At 36.2% G+C, this 21,958-nt stretch overlaps 1 protein-coding gene across 2 annotated transcripts; it reads right to left on the bottom strand.

The window, feature by feature from the left end:
* Positions 1-885: 885 nt before the first annotated feature.
* LOC115695570 (uncharacterized) lies at positions 886-20,271 on the bottom strand. Of its 2 annotated transcripts, XM_030622634.2 has the most exons (19): positions 19,841-20,211; positions 19,518-19,705; positions 19,089-19,193; positions 18,930-19,001; positions 13,443-13,590; positions 13,093-13,175; positions 12,732-12,787; positions 4,281-4,417; positions 4,034-4,124; positions 3,856-3,921; positions 3,504-3,723; positions 2,739-2,840; positions 2,505-2,590; positions 2,303-2,425; positions 1,829-1,898; positions 1,658-1,749; positions 1,440-1,544; positions 1,231-1,359; positions 886-1,123 (listed from the first exon to the last, which is right to left on the bottom strand). In XM_030622634.2, exons 1-18 carry the CDS (start codon positions 20,188-20,190, stop codon positions 1,246-1,248), a joined length of 2,208 nt encoding a protein of 735 aa, XP_030478494.1. In that variant the 5' UTR covers positions 20,191-20,211; the 3' UTR covers positions 886-1,123; positions 1,231-1,245. The 2 variants fall into 2 exon arrangements, with proteins under 2 accessions (XP_030478494.1, XP_030478488.1); XM_030622628.2 differs by having other exon boundaries at positions 886-1,359; positions 19,841-20,271.
* Positions 20,272-21,958: the final 1,687 nt, after the last annotated feature.

Here is a 21,958-nt window from a genome sequence, read left to right as displayed (position 1 = left end):
TAGAATTAATTAATTATAATTAACTATTTTCTTAAAATAATTAATTAAATATTTAACAAGACCTCTTTTTAATATTTACAAATAATTTTTTTTTATTTATATTTAAATCCTTACTCTAATTATTTTAACAATTAAGCCATTTAATTATAATATTTACAATAAAATTTATTTTTTTACAATTCTTTTTACACAAATTAAAATTCTCTTCTTATAATAAATTTTTAATTAATTAATTATTTTTAAATGATATTGAATTATTTTGTTACAATTAGATGAACTAAGTATGAAGCCTCAAACTAGTCAATCGATAACAAGTGTAGCCAATTTTTTCTAAAAAATTCTTCAACTTATTTCACTTTTTACTTTTTAAATATTTAAATAAAGAATTAAATAATTAAGTGTAATAATTTAAAATTAAGATTACAAGTATAATAAAATTTAAATTATGAAATTATATGTGTATAATTTTAAATTATAAAAAATTTTGCTATAAAATTTTAATAATTTAAGTGTAAAAAAATAAATTGCTAAAAGATCCTTATATAGTAATAAATTTCAAAAAAAAATTAATTAATAATTATAATTAATCTTAATTAAAGTTTTATAAGGAAATAAATTATTAGGTTACTTTCAGGTTACAAGTTATTTATTATTTATTTTTGTTTAATTTCCAAATTAATCACAACCATTTAATAGTAATCCAATAACTTAAAAAAATATAACCATGATAGTTACAATAAAAATGTAACCATGATAGTTACAATAAAAATGTAACCATTGAAATCTCTTCCATATATATATATATATATATATATATATTATATTACGTGTATTGTATTTTTTTCTAATTTATATATATATATATATATATATATGCAATATATATAGTGTCCATATGTGTATTGTAACATATGTTTAATCAGTCTCTTATTTTAATCCTTGTATTATTTTACAATAGAGTTGTAATACATCTTGATAAAACAAAAACCTTAATAAAGGCCATAAATCAAAACCCAAAAGCAAGATATATAAATATGTATGTATCCATTCCACTACTGACACAAAGTTTAAAGCTCACCTTAAAGTTGTTCAACATGGCAGCAGGTCCAAAACTTCCTCGAAGCTGGAAAATCGGTTGCTCTTTTATGTTGGGAGCATTAGAAACTATAAACTACACCAAATTTATGACAAATCGGTGAACATGCATGCACTGAGAAGCAGAACATATACCTTTACAATATATGCTTAGTCAACGTTATCAATTTTGATTGGGGTTATCTCATCCGCAACCTTGAAGTGTCCAACCAATCGTGCAAAGAAAACCATTTGTTGTTCCAGGGTAAACTTTATGTTTTCAGCCTGTGCAAAAATCTTGTATTAGACAATACTATTCACTAAATGAACCATAGGATGATGCCATATTATAAAAATTGTATTACCTTCCGAAAACCATGTTGTTCCCCCTCGTACTCCACAAGAGCAACAGGCAAACCCTTTGCCTTCAATGCCTCGTAGATTTTCCGAGCTTGATCAGGAGGTACAACCTGAAAATCAGTTAGTTCCCAAAATAATCAGATTATCACCATTAAAGCCAGGGTTCATACAATTGGTCTACAACATTCAAATCCCAATTTCATTCCGACAGTACTCTTCTTACCTTATCTTCCAATCCTTGGAATAGGATTATGGGACAAGAAAATTTATCAACAAAGTTTATTGGTGATCTCTCAAAGTAATCCTTCTCACTTCCTGCAACCAGTTTGCTTTTATTAAAAGAGTAAATTAAATCAAGAGAAAATAAATGAACCAATGTTATCCCTTGTCTTACCAACAAGATTATCTATATAGTGAGATTCAAATTTGTGTGTCTCTGCTCTCAACAAATTTAGATCTGCTACCTGTTCATATGGTGCCACAAGACAGAAATCATATCAAGTAGTATTCCATTTGATGAGAAGTGTTTGAATTTGATGCATAGAAAAATACAATACAATCCAATACTGTGTGATTTAGCTATTTCCTTAGACTTCAGTGATCTTGGTCCAATCTTCTTTTATATTTAGGTCCAAAACCCAATCATGTATCGGAAAAATATTGTTCCAATTATAATTTGGGAATCTTCCATTGTACAAGTTGGATAAGATATCAACCTTGTAATGGTACGATGAAAGAGTCCAAAGGCCAGTTTTCTTTTAAATTCACAGCCTTAGATGCAGTGAATGAATACTCACGTAAGTTTGTCACCATTGATTAACCAAAAAACTGGTAGAAACGAGATCAGAGTTAAGGAACAGGCACTTACACCATACAAGGAAGCCCCCGCCTTAAATGTGTTTTTGAATGCAAGAGCAGCTAAGGTCGTGTAGCCACCTGCAGAGCCCCCAGTAATACATAACCTCTCTCCATCTACCTTTCCAGTATTCACCTACATAAAATAGATATATCAACACAACTTGAGTAGACATATCCATATTTGACGTGTACCAGGATCAGAAATTGTTTACCAAATATTTAGCACAGCTACAACAGTCATTGACATCAACAATTCCCCATGTCTTCAACAGCCGTTCTCGATATTCTCTGCCATAACCTAGAAAACAATAGGAGTCTCTGTTAGGCCAAAATAACTACAACTGAAGAGACAACATTTGTAAAGTGATCCAATATCTAATAACACAGAGACACTAGAAAAAACAACAAACTCTTGTCAGAAATTACAGAAAAATATAAGAACGAACCAGTGCTTCCACCATAATTAACATCAACAAAAGCCCATCCACGACTTGTCCAATACTGAATATTCAAATTCAACATTGCATGTGATTCAGCTGTGGGTCCTCCTGAAAGGAACAAGAATGTTAACTGAGTCCCTACAGCCATAATTATTGGAAAATTCATCCATTCACTCGTAACGATTGGCGGAAGGCAGGAGTGCAAAAATAAGAATGATTTATTTTGGTCATTTATCAACACCTTGAAAAATTTCACATTAAGTATACTTTGACTTTGCAATCACTAAACAACAGTTTTACCATAAAAATTGAAAGACAGTTTACTGAAAACAAGCAAATTTTCTTGACGTGATAAAATTTACAAATTTTCTGAAGTAAAAATAATAAGTAGGCTCAATATTCTCTAAATTTGGCAACTTTGAAACAGCAGGTTATTCATTAGTACTATCATCTTAAAGGACTTTATCCATTTATAGTGATGTTTTGAAAATATAAGTTTAATTTCGTATGTAAAATAATATAAACTGATAGACAATCCAAAACTTTGTTCTTGAAAAGCTACAAGGACCTGCTCACACGAATCAATTGACTTCACAAAGTTTATCAGATCCCAGGTCTACCTTTCCATCCACTGGAACCTCTGTCCCCTTTTTAATTTGAAATCACAAGTTTTTTTTTTTTGTGGCAGAATTAGTGTTCATAGAAGAAATGATCTAATCTCTGACACACAGAATATGTCTTTTATATGGTGCATGGCAAAGTTAAACATACCATGGCTTTTCAATAGAAGTGGAGGCTTTTCTTCCTGACTATGGTAACAAGGATTAGACGGCGGGTAAAAATAGGCGTAGGCAATTTGACCAGGAACTTCTGTTGGAAATTCAATAAACTCAGGTATGCTGAAATAAGACTCGTATTTTAAACAATCTGGCGATGAGGACCAAATAATCTTGAAGTCAACTGCTTTTGACTTCGGCTTATCTAACGTCACCTGAAAGGACAGTATTCATTGCTATTCAAGTAGATATTTAAGGACATTATTCAAGTTAATGTTGTTGCTAAGCATTTGTGCCTATTCAAAGTAAAATGTGATGATTATCCAATTAATAAGTTGACTCTGCACCTTAGCAACAGATGACGGGTAATTTTCAGATGCTCCCTCCACATACAAGCAATCCTTTGTTGAAGTCTGAAAGGCAGCCAAAATATATCAAAAAAAGAAAAGTACCACTCTGACTGAAGGTCACTAAACGCAATAAATAAATTTAACCAGTGACATCGTATAAGGTATTTGACAGTACGATGTTATCTATATCAGTGTACGGAATATCAAGCAAAGATATGGTGCTCTGAACTTCATCCAAAATACCCAGGTATGACCTCCCTTTCTGCCTGCAAGAAAAACATAATGTACCGCAAGAAAAAAAATGAATAAATTGCTCAAAGTGAGTTACAGGCAAAATTAAGATAACATATATATAATATATAATATACATATACATATAAGCACAACAATGGCTAACACTGTAGAGCGGCTTTACATGTCACCTGTAGGTACAAGCAATCAAGCTTTTTCCTTCATCGCCTGAAATAAGCTCATAAGAATTTATCCCAAAAACCCACAAAGGTTTGGAAAATTCTGCATCCAAGGAATAAACTTGTACTACCTTGTTGTCAGATTCAACCTGTTGCAAATTAAGAACATGTAAAATAAATCAGTCACAAATGTATTTGATAAGCTCCAAACCAGTCATTTAGAATTCAGTATTGGATTAAACAGCTATTCTAGCAACAGAAGGCGCAAAATATTCTTTTTCCTGACTGGATTCACAGATTTTCATACAGTAAATAAAGCTAATTGTCAATTTTGCGCTTCATATACCAGACAACTATCCTCCATAAATGATATTTGAAGAATTTTTAAGTTGCATAAAAGAGGTATTGCAATGGCAATATGAGGACAAAACAGAGCTGCTATGCCAAGGCCATGGGAAGGCTCGGGTAAGGCATGTGAAATCCATGACTCGAGCAACAGAGAGGTTCATTGAAGGCTTTGAGAAGATGTCAAGGTGTCATGTGTTACTCGAGCCATGAGAAGCCTCAAATAAGGTTGAAACATTCATGAAGTAGCCGAGTCACTGCTTGGTTTGGGTAAAATGTGAGATGTCCATGTGTTGGTCAAGCCTTTGCATGGCTCGAGTGGATTGTTGGTCGAGTTATGTTATAGCTCGAACAAAAGGTTCAAACGAGAAGAACTACTCGAGCAATTCTATGGCTCCAACAAAGGCTAGATGCTTAGGGTGTGGCTGAGGCATTACAAGGCTCGAGTAAGCTTGGCAGGATGAAGAAACAAGTCGTGAGCTATCCTATGGCTCGTGCTTCGCAAGAAAATTGAAGATATAGCCAAGCTATGCGTTGGCTCGGACAGAGCTTGAAGAATGAAGCATTGTCCTAGCTATCCTATGGCTTGGACATAGCTTGAAGAATGGAGCATTGTCCTAGCTACCTATGGCTCGAAGAGAGCTTGAAGTGTGAAGCATAGTCAAGCTATTGAGTGGCTCAAGTAAAGAGGAAGAATTGAAGATGTACCCAAGCCATCATAAGGCTTGGATAGAACATGGTCCGTCAAAAACTTGACTATGGCTTGCAAGGTACAAGATGGCTCAGACAGAAGGTTCAAGTACGACACGTCCTCAAGCCAAAATTTCGTACAACCTAGGATGAACTTCTAGAAGCTGGAAATACCATCAGCTGATTTTCTTTATTTTAAGAATAGTTTAAGTTTATAATAAATATTTGTTTTATTTGTAAATATCTTCCTAATTTGAAGGAAGGTAGTTGGTGGCAGATATCTACAAATCGGTTGCACTTGTTTTGTAAATACACTTGAACTCATTGAAAAATCATAACTCTTGGAGAATTATAACTCTAGAGAAATATTGTAAGGGCCTATATGGCACATCTTATAGAAAAGCTAAAAGCTGCTTTTTAAGCTTTTAAAAAAACTAATAGTTACTTTTTTAAAAAAAACTGTGATAAAAAAGTATTTGGTAAACAGTTAAAAAAAAGTTTATTGAAGAATTTATGGAAAAGCTACAGCTAAAAGCTAAAGCTGGTACAACTCAACTTTTAGAAAATATTATTTTGATTAAAGACTATAATAAATTATCTTGTACGTAATTAAATATTTATTATATATTACAAAAAACAAAAATACTTTTCTGTAACACACACCTAAGGCTTCCTAGACTCTTAAGTCTATTTTCTTCATAAGTTTTTCATAGAATCCTATCAGTTCTTGATCTGTAACACTCAATTCTCACTATTGTAATATTGAAGAGAGCCATAACTAGAAATTACAAAGTCTAAACTTATAATCTGTGTGGTATTATCTCAAGAATAAATACAATTAAAAAGGGAGTAGGCCATTACCCGTTCATCAAGGGGGTCGAACTTCTATAAATTCTTATGTTACTTTTATTATTTGTTATTATTATTTACACGTGGTGAAAATCTGTAATTAATAAGGCTCTGCTGTCAGTTGACTAAATTCCAAGTCAACATTTTGGTGCTTTCATTGAGAGCTCTTTTTGAGTTTCTTCATCTCGTTCTGATCAATCACCATGGTTCTAACCAGAAAAACTGCTTCTTCGAATCCTCTTCAAGATCCCATGGCGGTAGATCCCAATGTTCGTGTTCCTCCCACCACAAAAGGTCCTCCTAATTCGGCTAATACTGTCAATCCAGCCAATCCTGCGAATCTTGTTGATTCTACCATTCCTCCATGGCTAGAACAACCCGCAGGATCTCGTACAAAAGAGTAGAACAACGTGGAGCAACCTGCTCATAATACTAATAAGAATGCCTCGCGAGTTTATGCAGAAGAAATTAGGCCAGGAGTTGGCCAACCTGCTATTGACAAACCTTGCTTGGACCTTGGGGATGATGCTGAGCTGGTTAGGCTCAGAGAAGCTGTAGGCCAGGTCAGTCAAACAAAACAAGAAGAAACACGCTCTGTTGCGTGCGATGCCTTTGCCTAGTAGAGGCGCGAATTCCTGAAGTGGACGGATGACCATGAGGCCACCCTCCAGGCCCACCAGGCAGAGCTGAACTGCCATAATCAGGAGGCCAACAACCTGATAAGGCAATTCAATACGAGAACAAGCTTCAGGGGCAAGGCCTTGATAAGAGATCCCTTGCTAGAGAGATCCACAAACGGGATGACCAGGGCCTACCAACAGGCAGACAATGGGCAAACAACCCATTCAGGTCCCTCGAACAGGGGGCCAAACTCTGTCTTGCTCGAGGACGGACAAGTCTTGCCCAACAGACCATATGGCAGGATGACCAGCAGGTTGAAAAGATTACAACTTGCAAAAGGTTGGGCAGCCTGCCTGTAGAAGGCTGGATAGCTTACAGCCTACAGAAGGTTGGGCAACCTGCCTGTAGAAGGCTGGATGGCTTACAGCCTGCAAAAGACAAGTGTAAGACAGCTCATCATTAACTGCACAAGGTAGCCCTGTAAGGTTCTTCAATCCTCAAAGTGTTAAGATCACAAGGACTCAAACAAGAAGAATTGGGCAGGTCTATAAGACCCTGGAAGCTGTACGACAAAGTTGTATGGCAAAGCTATATGGAAAAGTTGTACGGACAGGGCTATACAGACATGTCAAACAGGCCTCCAAATAAGGGTTGGCTGGCCAAGGCAAACAGACATGCCGGACAGACCCTAAAAATAGGGTTGGCCGGCCAACTCGTGCAGACAATCTCAAACAGGCTGGCCGGCCAAGGAAATCTGTCTGACCAAGGAGGTCTGTCCAACCAAGGAAGGCTAGCCGACCAAGGAGGCCTGTCCGACAAAGGAGGCCTGGCCGACCAAGGAAAGCTGGCCGATCAAGGACAGTTGTCCGAACAAGAGGCCACCAGAACAGATCCCTCTGTATAAGCATAGCTGGATCAACTCAAAGTCATGATCAAAGGTCTTTCCGGCCCGAAGTTGTCCGACCTAAAACTGGACAGGTCTAGGGGATAACCCATTACGACATATGTCAATGTGTTGCCCCTACCTAAGTTCAAAATGCCAGCTTGGAAGATGTACACCGAGACAGAAGATCCCCTGCCGTACATAAAATACTTTGAGATCCAGACAGATCTCCAAAAAGTAATTGGAGATGTGCGATGCAGGATCTTCCCGACAACCTTGTCTGAAATAGAATGCAAGTGTGTTTGTGAGATTTTTGAAGACCTTTATAATGTAACATTGAAGTTTAGTGAATCTACTTATGTAACTGTAAATAAGTACTTCATCAAGATATGCAATATTCACCAAGAGTTGGTCGATTCTTCAGTTGATGAAGATGAGGATGAGTTGTTGAGGAACATGGCACATAACATGAAATCCAAGTATGACAAGTATTGGGGGAAGCTTGATGATTGCAATTAGGCACTTCTAATTGCCTTGGTTCATGACCCTAGATGCAAACTTGATTATCTCTGTCATTGTTTTAGCTTTACTCACACGGAGTTAGAATGCAAAGAGATGATGAAAGGGGTGGAACAAACGATTTGGAGAATGTTTAATCAATATAATGATTCTGCATCAAGTATTGATCCCTCAATCACTCAATCACAAGTTCAGCCTATTGATGATGGTGGTTCTTCCTCATTCATCGTTTCTAGTCGACCTAAAGGCAAGAAGTCACGTAATGTCCATGATGAGTTCGTGGCACGAAGAATGGAGAAAAATGGCAGCAAAATGAAAAATGAACTTGATAAGTATTTTGAAGAGGAAGCTGAGCAACCAACTCAACAATTTGATATTTTAAGATGGTGGGCTAGTAGTGGGTGCAAATACAAGATATTGTCACTCATGGCACGTGATGTGCTAGCTATACCGGTTCCCACTGTTGCTTCTGAGGCGGCATTCTCTGCTGGGGGTCAGACTTTGGATCCTTTTAGGAGTTCACTTAGCCCAAGGATGATTGAAGCATTAATTTGTCTCAAGAATTGGTGGAGCGGATCACATCAACCCACTGTTGTGCGAGAGTACATAGATGAAGAAGAAATGCTTTAAACACAAGCATTGCTCGAAGATAGTAATTTTAGTTTGTTATATTTTATTTTGATTTCCATAATTCAAGTCTAATATCATAATATTTATTTTACATATGCATATTTATTATCTAACTAGATTATACTTTTGATATTTTATAGAGATTCTCAATGACAATACTATAGACACTCTTTCTACTCCTTCAACCTCAATAACTCAACAACAAGACACGACCTTGGATTGAAAATGTTTATTATTATACTTTATTACATTTAATTTATTGATTTTATTTGCTAATTTATCTTTCTTTTTTTTATTTCAAGAAAAACATTGAAAGGTTTGGACTTGGAGGACTTTAGAGTTTGTTGAATTGGACAATGGACATTAAAAAGGAAGAAACGATAGATTTAGGTTACACCAAGCAAAGCAAAGGAAACACAGAGAGAAGAACACAATATACACAAGGGAAGTATGTACTTTTGAATAGTTATATTCTAAGCTTTAGTTTACACTTTAGATATGAACATGGATTATTGATACTTTTGGTTTTGAAGTTTGAATAGTTATGTTTTGGACTTGGAGACTTTTTGATATGATTCATATGGATATAGATTAGATTTGGAATTTTGGATGATTGATATTTGACACCTTGTTGATCAATAGCTATATTTTGAACTTTGAGATTTTTTTTTATATGGTCCATATTGTATAGATTGGATATGGATTAGATTTGGATTGTTAATACTTTTTTGATTAATAGCTATATTTTAGACTTTGACACTTTTTTTGATATGATCCATAATTCCATATTGTATAGATGGGATATGGAGTAGATTAAAATTTGGATTATTAATATTTTTTTATTAATAGCTATATTTTGGATTTTGGGACTTTTTTTTTTATATGGTCCATACATATTGTAGATTAGATACGGATTAGACTTTTTTCTTTTTTGTGGGTTTATGATTGGTATCTATTATTGTGTTGTTTATTTTGAATATTTAAATTGGTAAATAATTGTGAATAATGAATGATTATTTAGACAGGTAGTTTAAGTTTTTTATGAATTGAATGTCATTTTCTTAACTGGGTATGAACCAAATTCACTATTTAGGCCCAAAAAATGTTAATTATAAAAAAAAGCCCAAAAAATGTTAAAAATAAAAAAAGATGGCATTTTTAAAAATTAAATTTCATTTGAGCCCAGAAATGAAACATTCGGACTCAGCCCAATAAAACCCGAACCCGACCACGTTAAACCCGCCATACCCGACCACCCGAAAACTGGGTTCGGTTGTGCATTTCCAACACCTGAAATCCAAAAACTCGAATCCGACCACCCGAAAATCCGACCCGTTTGCAGACCCAAGGTACCAGTCCAAGACTCGATCTTGCTCATCTAAAAGTCATACATTATGCATCTTAAAGTTATCAAGTGAATTATAATGTAAAAATACTACTATAAAAGGTTAAAATCAAAAAGTTTCTAAAAGCTTCAAAAAGCTTGAAACTCATCAATGTCAGATTCAAAGAGAGAGGGAAATTTCGAAGAAGAGAAAATGAGGAGAGTAAAAGGCATACATGGGAGAGAGAAGATCAAAGGTTTAGAAGCGCGTCCTTCGAAGAGTCCAATACCTGGCCAGACAAGGCTACCCAGTAAAGGCTCTCCTACAGTCAAAGCAAGAGCTGAGAAGTCTCTATCCGTACAGACGTCTAAACAGGGACATGGGGAGCAAATGTTATTCCAACTTTTGCGCATCTGACGTGGCTTGTCCACATAGTCAAAGCAGAAGATAGGTGGCATACAACGTGTCAAGAACCGGGCAAGATTGTCCTGAACAGTCTATCAATTGGCAAGGTTCCAAGACTGTCAAGCAAGAATAAGCAAAAGAAATTAGGCAAGCCATCAAGACTCTGGCCGACCATGGCTGGCCGGCCAACGGAAGCTTGTGTGCCAGCCAACCCTTGAGAGCAAGCTGGCCGGCCAGGGAAGGCTGGTCAGCCAAGCTGAACAGGAAAGTTGTATGGAAAGGGCTGGTCGGCCTAGCTGAACAGGAAAATTGTATGGAAAAGGTTGGTCGGACCATACCTGGCCGGCCAATAGGTCACATGCCAGCTAGGACCCTAAAAATAGAGTTGGTCGACGAACTCGTGCAGACAGCCCCGAACAGGCTGAACAAATTGCAAGGTCCACCAGGAGTCTTCTAGAAGATTCTCAAGCCAAACTACAATGTCGGGACAAGTTTAACAACCCTTGAAGATAGGGATATTCCCTCAAGATATTAGTCCTATATTTAGTAATTTAACTACCTATTTTTGTAATTTAAATATAAGATAAAAAGATGTTATTTTCTCTATTTTAAAGGGAGATCTTTACTTATTTGAATTAAGATCTTTTGTAAGCCTTACACTATATAAAGGGTATTAGATCACATGAAAAGAGGACTAAATCTAAGCCACACGCCCAAAGCTCTCTCTCTCTCTCTAAACCTCCACACGCACCTAAGGCTTCCTAGACTCTAAGTCTATTTTATTCATAAGTTCTTCATAGAATCCTACGAGTTCTTGATCTGTAACACTCAATTCTCACTATTGTAATATTGAAGAGAGCCATAACTAGATATTACAAAGTCTAAACTTATAATCTGCATGGTATTATCTCAAGAATAAATACAACTAAAAGGAGGGTAGGTCATAACCCGTTCATCAAGGGGGCCGAACCACTAAATTCCTGTGTTACTTTTATTATTTATTATTAATATTTACACGTGGTGAAAAATCAACAATTAATAAAACTGTTGTCAGTTGACTAAATTCTGAGTCAACAAATTTCTTATATTTTATTTTGTTTTAAAAAATATTTAATATATATTTATATTTTTATTATTAACACACCACATCAACTTAGAATTTTTTATAAACTACAATTTTTTTTTACAAGTGATAAAAATATAATAAATTATTTTTATCAAAAACATATAAATTTATATTATGGGAAAAAATAATTAAAAATTTATATAGCATAATTTTTTATATATTTATGATTATAATAAATAAGATTATAACTTTATTGTTATTATAATATAATCTTACCAACTCACAACACTTCAAAATTTATAATTTACCAAACACTCAGATTAGTTTTTTTCTACAGTTCTACTACAGCTACTTTTTCACATAGTACAGTTGTGCCAAACTGGCCCCTAAGTGTTATGGGATTACTAAAAATGACTAAGTGGAAGTAGGTTATCTTTTTTGGGCTGAACTACTATAAACTTGTGTTTATCATTCTTTTCATCTCATTCAGTTTGTTAAAACCTATTTATTAGATCAGTTGACGAAAAACCGCATCAACAACTCTAATAAAAAATTCGAACCCTTTGATCTGAAAAAGAAACAAAAGCCTTTATTATTAGATGGAAGGCATACAAGAAAACCTAGTACAGTTTTTTCAACATACAGAGGAAACTCGAGAGATATATTTAGAGTGAAAGTTGCCCGACATTTGGGTAGGTAGAGAAGTATGCATAGAGTCGTTGGGCATCAATAAAAAATAATTACAAACCACTATAATATCAATAATATACTCTCCACCTAACTGTAAACCAATAGCAACTGTTATGTAAGCATCAAAGAGGTACCCGAACCTCATAATATAGAATCACTATAAATTTCTTGTGAACAGATATACATATATGCACACATATCCATAATTTTCCAACCTCTTAGTGAACTCTACATTCTACCATGTTAAAAGTGATTTGCATTTTCCCCCTTCATATATACATACAATATAATAGTATGTTGTCACTGTATTTTTTAGGCCCGAGAGAGTCAACGGGTGTATATTTTTGTTTGAAAACAAAGTCAAATAAACAAAATTGTAAAATCACTATTTGCTATAAAATATGGCTATAAGGAACATTAAATTCAAATATTGAACTTACCCATTTAAAAATATTCCAAAATCCACTTTTTCTATCTGTAATAAAAAATAGTTCCCCTGCACATATTCAAACATAATGAATTAAAACATGAACACCTTAGCAAACAGCTACCTAGAAAAAATATTGGAACTGCTTAGTGAATTGCATACTGTGTAGTACAAATAACATAGAACTTAAAACAAACACATGAGAATAAATAGAGCAGAAGGAAGAAGCAAGCGTATTAGGTTGTACAGCAAGTAATAGCATAACTAAGAATTTGGGAAACGTTAAAGAAAGATATATAACCATATACATGTAAGTTGTCTCTTTGTTACTATGTCCAAAAATCTATTTCTCAATCAAGGAAAACAATACATACCAGAAGAAGACCACTTTGGTTCAGTTGGAGACTCTACAATTGTAGGATCTGACCCAGCAATACAAATGCGCTTGTAGATCTCTCTGCATGAAATATCAATGTTATTATGTTTAAGTGTGAAAAGAAAAAAAAAAACCATAGAGGAGACATTATCAAGGATAAATGTAGATGCATGTGTAAATAAAATTCAAACGAAAAACAACAAAACCAATACACATGCCATATAACAAGTAGACATAATTACTTATCAAACCGCAGTAAGGCAATTAATAATGTTTATGACCATATAACCTCAAAAAGGACACAAACAATGAAGCACTATGTGGCTGCAAAAAATGAAATTTCCTTACCCTTTTTCAGAAATATACCCAACCCAGAGTTCTGTTTTATCCCATGGCATGTTAGGATGACTCCACTCAATCCATGCAATTCGCTCACCTTTCTGGTCCAATCGAGGGAAGGCATAAAAATCATTTCCACCAACCAGTACTCTTGGTTCTGAATATCATACAAAACTACAATCAGAAAATGACTATTTTCTTCATAACCACATAATTATCAGAAAAAGACTACCAAATACACAACAGCTATACCGTTCGAATTTAGGTACCTGTTACACCACTGCCACTGCCACTTAAAGTGTATTCTAGAAGAAATAAAAACAAAAGAAACTAAGTGTAACTGCTGATGTGGCAACTCTAGTCAAAGCAAGTGTTTAGTTTGGGGTCAATTTTAGTGGGCTGGGTATAAATAGAAAGTCTGATTCTTTTATTTGGCTAGGGAAAAATTGTACAGCGTAAATAATACTCTAGGGAAATACCTGGCTGTCTCGAAAAGTTAGGAAAGAGATTATGTAATTGTCTTTCATTCATCAATAATACCAGATTTTCTTCTTCTACTCTATGGCTTGGCTATTTTTGATTTAAGCTTACAAGAAGGTGATTGTGTATACATCAAATTAGAATCAGAGCAGGAGAGTCATGGCACCCACCAAGAAAGCTGCGAAGAACGATCAAGAACGCACAGAGGAGTTGCTGGAGACGGAGGAACATGTTGACGCCAAAATCGAATCTGTCAAGGATGAAATGCGACAGTTTAAGGAGGAGATCACAGCCATGCTTGGAAAATTATTAAATAAGCAAGCTGATGAAAGTGGGTCGAACCAGAATAAAGAGCCCATTACGGAACATCCCCATTCAAGAACTCCAGAAAAATCTAGAAAATGGGCTCAACAACCAGCCATGGGATTTTCAACGGTGCCAGACGTGGGAAATACCAGCTCTGCTTACGAGCTTCGACGGGACTTGTCGCTTACGGCGACTAAAATTACTCATCTTTGATGGTACCGACCCTGACGGGTGGTTGCTCCGAGCTGACAAGTACTTCACCCTCCAACAATTCAGTAATGAGGAGATGTTGGAAGCAGCTGCAATCAGTTTCGAAGGGAAGGCGCTTACTTGGTACCGGTGGGAGTTGCAGCGCCATCCGATCGTCTTGTGGGAAGACCTAAGGTTGCTGGTCTTGAATAAACTTCGCAACACCTTCAAGGGTTCACTCCACGAACAGTTTTGCGAGTTCCGCAAGAAGGTTCCGTGGAAGAATATTGTGAAGGTTTTTTGGAACTGCTTGCACCCTTAGATGATGTCTCCGAGGTGGTGGCGCTCAGCCAATTCTTGACTGCGTTAAAAAAGAATATTAAGGAAGAGTTGAGGTTATTTGAACCCAATACTTTGAACAAGGCCATGGATTTTGCTGCTAAGATAGAGAGCAAGAACAATTCTTTATTTGGTTCTCACTCAAATTGGAGCCATTTCAAAGGGCCAGGCAGCAATGGGGATAGGAGGGGAACAAACCTTTCTAATAAAGATCAGAAACCCATTGGCCAATTTCGGCGGTTGACTGATTCCGAGGTGCAAGAAAAACGACGAAAGGGCATTTGTTACCGCTGTGATAACAAATGGGCTCCGGGAAATCGTTGTGCTAGGAAGGAATTGAGTGTGGTAATCACTTGTAATAAGGACGAAGAACCAGGACTGAAGGATGAATTGGCCCTAGACAAAGCTGAGATTACAAAAACAGTGGAAGTCTCGCTAAATTTAGCAACAGGAATAGCAACCCACGCACTATGAAAATTCAAGGAGTGGTAGGGAATCATGGAGTTACGGTACTTATCGATTCTGGGGCTGCCACAACTTCATTTCAAAAGAATCAATAGAAAAGAACAAGTTGCCGTTAACTAAAACAGGGGAGTATGGAGTGACTTTGGGATCGGGAAAATCGATTAAGAGTGAAGGAGTTTGTAAGGAAGTAGTGATGGAACTACAAGGGCTGACCATCATTGATGATTTTTTACCTTTTGGATTAGGGAGCACAGATGTGATCTTGGGTATACAATGGCTGGCAACCTTGGGCAACACTCACGTCGATTGGAAGCATCAGATTTTGAAGTTCAAAGTGGGGGAACAACCCATAAGCATAAAAGGGGATTGTGTGGGAAAGAGTCCGGTAAATTTAAAAACAGTGTTGAGAACGTAGCACAAATAACCCACCAAGCGGTTGGAAGAATGTAATTTAGCCACCACGGAGACTAATCCTGTTTTTTTAAACAATGTTTTGAGCAATTACAAAGCTGTTTTTCGAACTCCCAAAGGTCTACCACCTTCTCGAGGAAGGGAACATGCTATAAACCTTAAGGAAGGTACCCAACCGATTAGGGCGAGGCCTTATCATTACCCACAGTTCCAGAAAACAGAAATAGAAAAGCCAATTGCTGAGATGTTACAAGTTGGAATCATTCAGGACAGCCAAAGCCCTTTCTCAAGTCCAGTGTTCTTGGTTAAGAAAAAAGATGAGACTTGGCGGCTATGTGTAGACTATAGAGCACTCAATATAGCTACTATTCTGGATAAGTTTCCTATACCAATCATAGATGAGTTGCTTGATGAACTTCATGGAGCACAAGTGTTTTCTAAGCTTGATCTCAAATCGGGGTATCACCAAATACGGGTCAAGGCAAAGGATGTGCCAAAGACAGCTTTTAGGACGCATAACGAGCCATATGAATTTTTAGTTATGCCATTTGGTTTAACTAATGCCCCTGCCACATTTCAGTCTTTAATGAATGACACTTTCCGCCCTTATCCAGGAAAGAATGTACTGGTCTAATTCGATGATATCTTGGTTTACAGTACTAGTGAAGAGGAGCATCAAGAACATCTTAGCATTGTCTTAAATGTGCTTCAACAACACAAGTTCTTTGCCAACCGAAAGAAATGCAAGTTTGGGCAGCGACAATTGGGTTATTTAAGCCACATCATCTCAGGACAAGGGGTAACAACTGACCCAACTAAGATAGCAGCAATGAAGAATTGGGCTGTAAAATATTAGAGAGCTTCGGGGATTTTGGGGATTGACAGGCTATTTCTGCAAATTTGTTGCTGGGTATGCTCACACCGCTTGGCCTCTTACGGAACAACTCAAAAAAAATAACTTTGGGTGGATTGAGGAAGCTGAAAAGGCCTTTCACAAACTAAAGGAGGCTATGTGTTTAGTTCCAGTTCTGGCTATGCCCGACTTCTCAAAACCATTCATAGTTGAAACGGATGCTTAGAGATATGGTCTTGGATTAATTTTCATGCAAGAAAATCGACCAATAGTTTATTTTAGCCATACATTGGGGCCAAGGGGTTGTCTCAAGTCTATTTACGAAAAGGAATTAATGGCCATTATTTTTGTTGTAAGTGGAGGCCATATTTGTTGGGTCGAAGATTCATTGTTCGCACTGATCAACAAAGTCTAAAATTTCTGCTTGAACAACGATTCATTGGCAGTGAGTACCAACGGTGGATAGCAAAACTCATGACATATGAGTTCGATATTTTTTACAAACCAAGAGCTAGCAACAAGGTGGCTGATGCTTTGTCCCAAAAACCAGCAGCAACAGAACTCAATGACATTAATCTTCCACAATGGCAGCATTGGGAAAAATTACAAGAAGAAGTCCAACAAGATCCCTTCCTCAAGGGCATCAAGCAAGACATTCAACAAGGAAAAAAACCATTTGGATTCACCCTCCAACAAGACATTGTGCTCTATAAAGGGCGAATTGTGATTCCCAAGGACTCCACTCTAATACACACTATTTTGGAAGAATTTCACAACTCTCTAATGGGAGGCCATTCGGGAGAAGTGAAAACTTATCAAAGGTTAAAATCAAAGGTGTATTGGACAGGCATGCGAAAAGATATGCTGAAATTTGTAAGTAAATATCCAACTTGCCAAAGAACAAATATGCAGCCACAAACCCGCTGATTTGGTTCAACCCATCACTTTGCCGGCCCGAGTTTGGGACAAAATATCCATGGATTTCACTGAGGGGTTACCTAAGTCTGATGGGCGGGACACCATCATGCTGGTGGTGGATAAATTAAGCAAATATGCCCATTTTATACCACTGAAACATCCTTTTACAGCAGCCATAATAGCTCAAACCTTTTTGAAGGAGGTCATGCGACTTCACGGGCTGCCAATGTCCATCATCTCAGATCGGGATCGAATTTTTACCAATCATTTTTGGAGTGAGTTGTACAAATGGCAAGGTACTCACTTAAAGCACGGCCTACCACCCACAAATTGATGGCCAAACAGAAGTGGTGAATCGAACTTTAGAAACGTATCTTCGATGTTTTGCAAACGAGAAGCCACGACAATGGGCCAAGTGGATAGCATGGGCAGAATACTGGTACAATACAACCACTCATTCAGCCACCAAAACATCCCCCTTTACTGCCTTATATAGTCGAGAACCCCCTCCTTTGATTCGTTATCCAGCTCAATTGTCGCAAGTTTCGGCAATTGATACATTGTTGGCTGATCGTGATGCTATCTTAGATGACCTCCACATGCATCTTTTGCGCGCCCAGCAGAGAATGAAGTTCCAAGCTGACCAACACCGCCATCATGAAGAGTTTAAAGAGGGTGACTTAGTATACCTCAAGTTACAACCATACAAACAGCAATCGGTGGCTAAGAGACGATTTGAAAAGCTCTCGGCTAGGTACTACGGACCTTTTAAAGTGCTAGCAAGAGTTGGAGCCGCTGCTTATAAGCTCGAGTTGCCACCCACCTCCACTATCCACCCGGTTTTTCACATTTCTCAATTGAAGCGAGCTCTTGGCACAGCATTGTCCTCTCCTTCTCTATCACCCATGACGCCTGATTTGGAAGTTCCCATGGAACCAGAGAGTGTGCTCCAAGTTAGGTAGCAATCTCTCAACAACGACAAAGATTTGGAAGTTCTCATTAAATGGAAGTCCGTCCCATAATTTGAAGCCAGTTGGGGAGAGTTTTGCTGAATTCAATATGAAGTTTCCAAATTTCCACCTTGAGGACAAGGTGAGAGTTACACCACCACCACTACCACGTAAAGTGTATTCTAGAAGAAATAAAAACAAAAGAAACTAAGTGTACATATAACTGTTGATGTGGCAACCCTAGTCAAAGCAAGTGTTTAGTTTGGGGTCAATTTAGTGGGCTGGGTATAAATAGAAAGTCTGATTCTTTTATTTGGCTAGGGAAAAAATTGTACAGGGTAAATAATACTCTAGGGAGATACCTGGCTGTCTCGAAAAGCTAGGAAAGAGATTTTGTAATTGTCTTTCATTCATCAATAATACCAGATTTTCTTCAACTACTCTATGGGCTATTTTTGATTTGAACTTACAGGAAGGTGATTGTGTATGCATTAGTAACCTTTGACAAATAAAAAAACATTTTGACAAATATACAATATACACATTGAGAGAAAGTTGGTAACATTTCAGCTTGACATTTCTCACCTTGAATATCATCACTTCCAAGACTAACTGTCACGATATCTGTGGTTGCATTTGCGCTACTTAGACGACGATCTACAGAAAACAAAAAAGGAACCTTTATTGTAACAAATAATTAAAAAAATCAAAAAGACCAAGAAAAAGGAGAAGCTACGAACGTACCTTCCCGGACAGTGACATAACGACTAAATCGTGAATCAAATACTCCATCTGCATAACTGATTACTGGTCCACCGTAATCCGGGGTGAGTGGTTTGGGTATAGAATCTGTTTGTCACAGATTGCATAATGTTAGCAGGTTTCTATGATACTTTCAAGAAAAATCAGATTAAAAAATGTCACAAATTGCTACAGTATATTTACAATAAGCTCAAAATATACATGTACTTTAGAAATGTGACAGGTACTACCATAAAAAGGAAACATAAACAGGAACATGTATCATAAGGTTTGCAAAAAAGAATTGTATGATCAAACTTCAAATACAACAAAGCATATGACCGTAATTGAAACATTGAAAGAGATAACAGAACCGAACGTCAACTATGAAGAATCACTGAATGGAATGTGAAAAGCAGCTAGAACATGAACCTTTGGAATTTAAAAACTGTTTGTACAGTCTTTGATCCTTGTAATTAGAGAAAATAACTGTATCTCCAGAAACCGAAAAAGCCCCACCGCCATATTCCTGGGCCACCGTTCGTACCGCAAAATCCTTCGGCGTAATATCAACAGGTTCTTCCCCTGCTTTCTCCGCTTCTCTTACAAGAACCGCACGCCTGTTTACAACACAAATACCAATTGTTTTCAAACTTTTTGTAGTCAGATAAAAAAAACCCCAATTTTCTATTCACGGAATACAGGCATTACATATGCATATAAGTATTTATATACGTAAGGAAGGATTTAGGTACCCTGCTTCAGCGGGGCGGGATTCTAGCCAGACAAGGCGGCCATGAGAGTCAACGGAAGTACCACCAAGCCGCTTAGAGGCACCGGCGACGACATCGGCGGTGATGGGGGAGCTCCAAGAGCCGTAGGGAGCAGTGATTTTCTCTTGGTTGGCTGAAACTTCTTTATTAAGTGCTGCTGAAGTAGTAGCCATTGTCTTAGAGCGGTGAAACTGGTAGTGTTGCTTGGTGGGTATTATCTGGTTGAGTCTTGGGGTAATAAGTTTGAGGTAGAGAGAAGAAGATGAGAAGGAATATGCAGAAAGTGGAGCAGAGAAACGAGATATACCCAGGATGCAGGCTGAGAGAGCCATTTTACTGAATATTAAATTTTACTAACTTAAATGTCAAAAACACCCCAATCCATTTTTTTTAATCCGATTTAATTAGTAATAATTATAAGGTTTATTTGTGTCCTAGTTCTTAAATTATATAAGTTTTGTCAAATTGGTCCTTAAATTATAAAAGTTTTTAGAAACTGATCCTTAAATAAAATATGTTGGTATTTTATATACTTATTTATTTTATTTTGTATTAATTTTATATATTTTTATATTAATGTACCTTATCAAATTAATAAAACACATATTTTTTAGTAAAAAAATTACATAGAAAATAAAAAAAATTCAAAAATATTATCTCTATGCTATCAAAAAAAAATATTACCCATATACCTACACGGCTACTCCTACATTTTTACTTTTAATATTGTTATATTTACACTAATACCTTTTACACGAGTATGATGTTATTATACCACATTCACACACTATCTATTTTCCCTTCTTTTCTTTTATCTTTTTTCCTTTATTTCAGTTTTCATTGTAGCTTTCTGTTTGAAAACTTCTTCCACAATCAAAACTATTTTGATTAAAAAAAGAACTGATTTTGTCTATCTTACTCAACTGCCTTCCTCCATCATATGACCACGTTTTTTTCAATTTTTTTCTTCTTTTTTCTATTCTATAAATGGTCATTGCTTGGTTTTCATCTTCTCCATCACCATTGTTGAAAAAGCCTTCAAAAACGGCTGTTAAATATCTTGTAAACAAATCTAAAGGCAAACGACCCATTATTGAAGATGATGATTCAGACTTTGCTCAGCCTACTAAAAAAAGTGATCATCGCCCTGTGAAGAAGAAATCAATGGTTAATGTTGCTGAAAACATTTCTCTCCCTGAAGTTAAGAATAGGAAGAAACAAACTGATGAGAGTCCAAAGGTTTCTTTCTAGTTTCTTTATCATTTTGCTCTAACATTGCCCTATTTTTTCTTAGTTTCTTTAGGAGGTAAAAATCATATTTATTCTATTTTTAAATATCTCTAAGGATCATAAGTTTTTTTTTTTCTTTTCTAAAAGTACTGATTATTTTTTATTTTTTTAATAACTGATTAATTGTACCATCAAGTGTGTGATGTAGTTGGCTGGATGCTTTGCATAAACTTCCTCATTTGGTTATCTTTCAGAGTTCGAGTCCCTATGGTAACACTTATCTTGGGCCTTAAAATTGTGCTATTTTAGTAATAAGAAACTTTTGAAGATTCAACAGAATATTTAATGTAATAAAAAAAGTTTTAGAACCTCACATTAATATGTCAAATATGATGTTGATAATGCTTTATGTTTCTGTTAATATTTTGGATATGACATACAACCTTAAACAACTGTTGTGCAACTAATGAGTTGCTCATTGCAAAGAAGGAGATGTTGTTGGTTGTTGTTGTGTTGCTGACCATGTTCACACACAATGGATACCTTGTGAAGTAAGGTTCTTTCAATTTTAGTTGTATGTAGAAAAATAGGCTTAGATAGTCATTTATCCTCAACGGTTGGTATCCTTCTTTCACTTGATATTCAGTTGTAGTTGAGTGTTTTTTTTTTGGTTGCATTCCAGCACTTATTTCAGCTTGTGTACTAGTTCTTCATATTTGTAATCTATTGAAATGTATTGGCCAGTAGCTTCATAATTTACATAATTTGTTCATTGATCAAACTGTCCATCGCAAAATATGAGAAACGGAATTGTATCTTTTTCTTAACAATTTTAAAATTTTAAGTATTGTAAGTCAACTATGGGATAAC

This window comes from Cannabis sativa, chromosome X (assembly GCF_029168945.1).
Source record: "Cannabis sativa cultivar Pink pepper isolate KNU-18-1 chromosome X, ASM2916894v1, whole genome shotgun sequence".
Taxonomy (NCBI): Eukaryota; Viridiplantae; Streptophyta; class Magnoliopsida; order Rosales; family Cannabaceae; genus Cannabis; species Cannabis sativa.
Note: the sequence above shows the minus strand (reverse complement) of the source record. Positions and strands in the feature narration are given on the sequence as shown.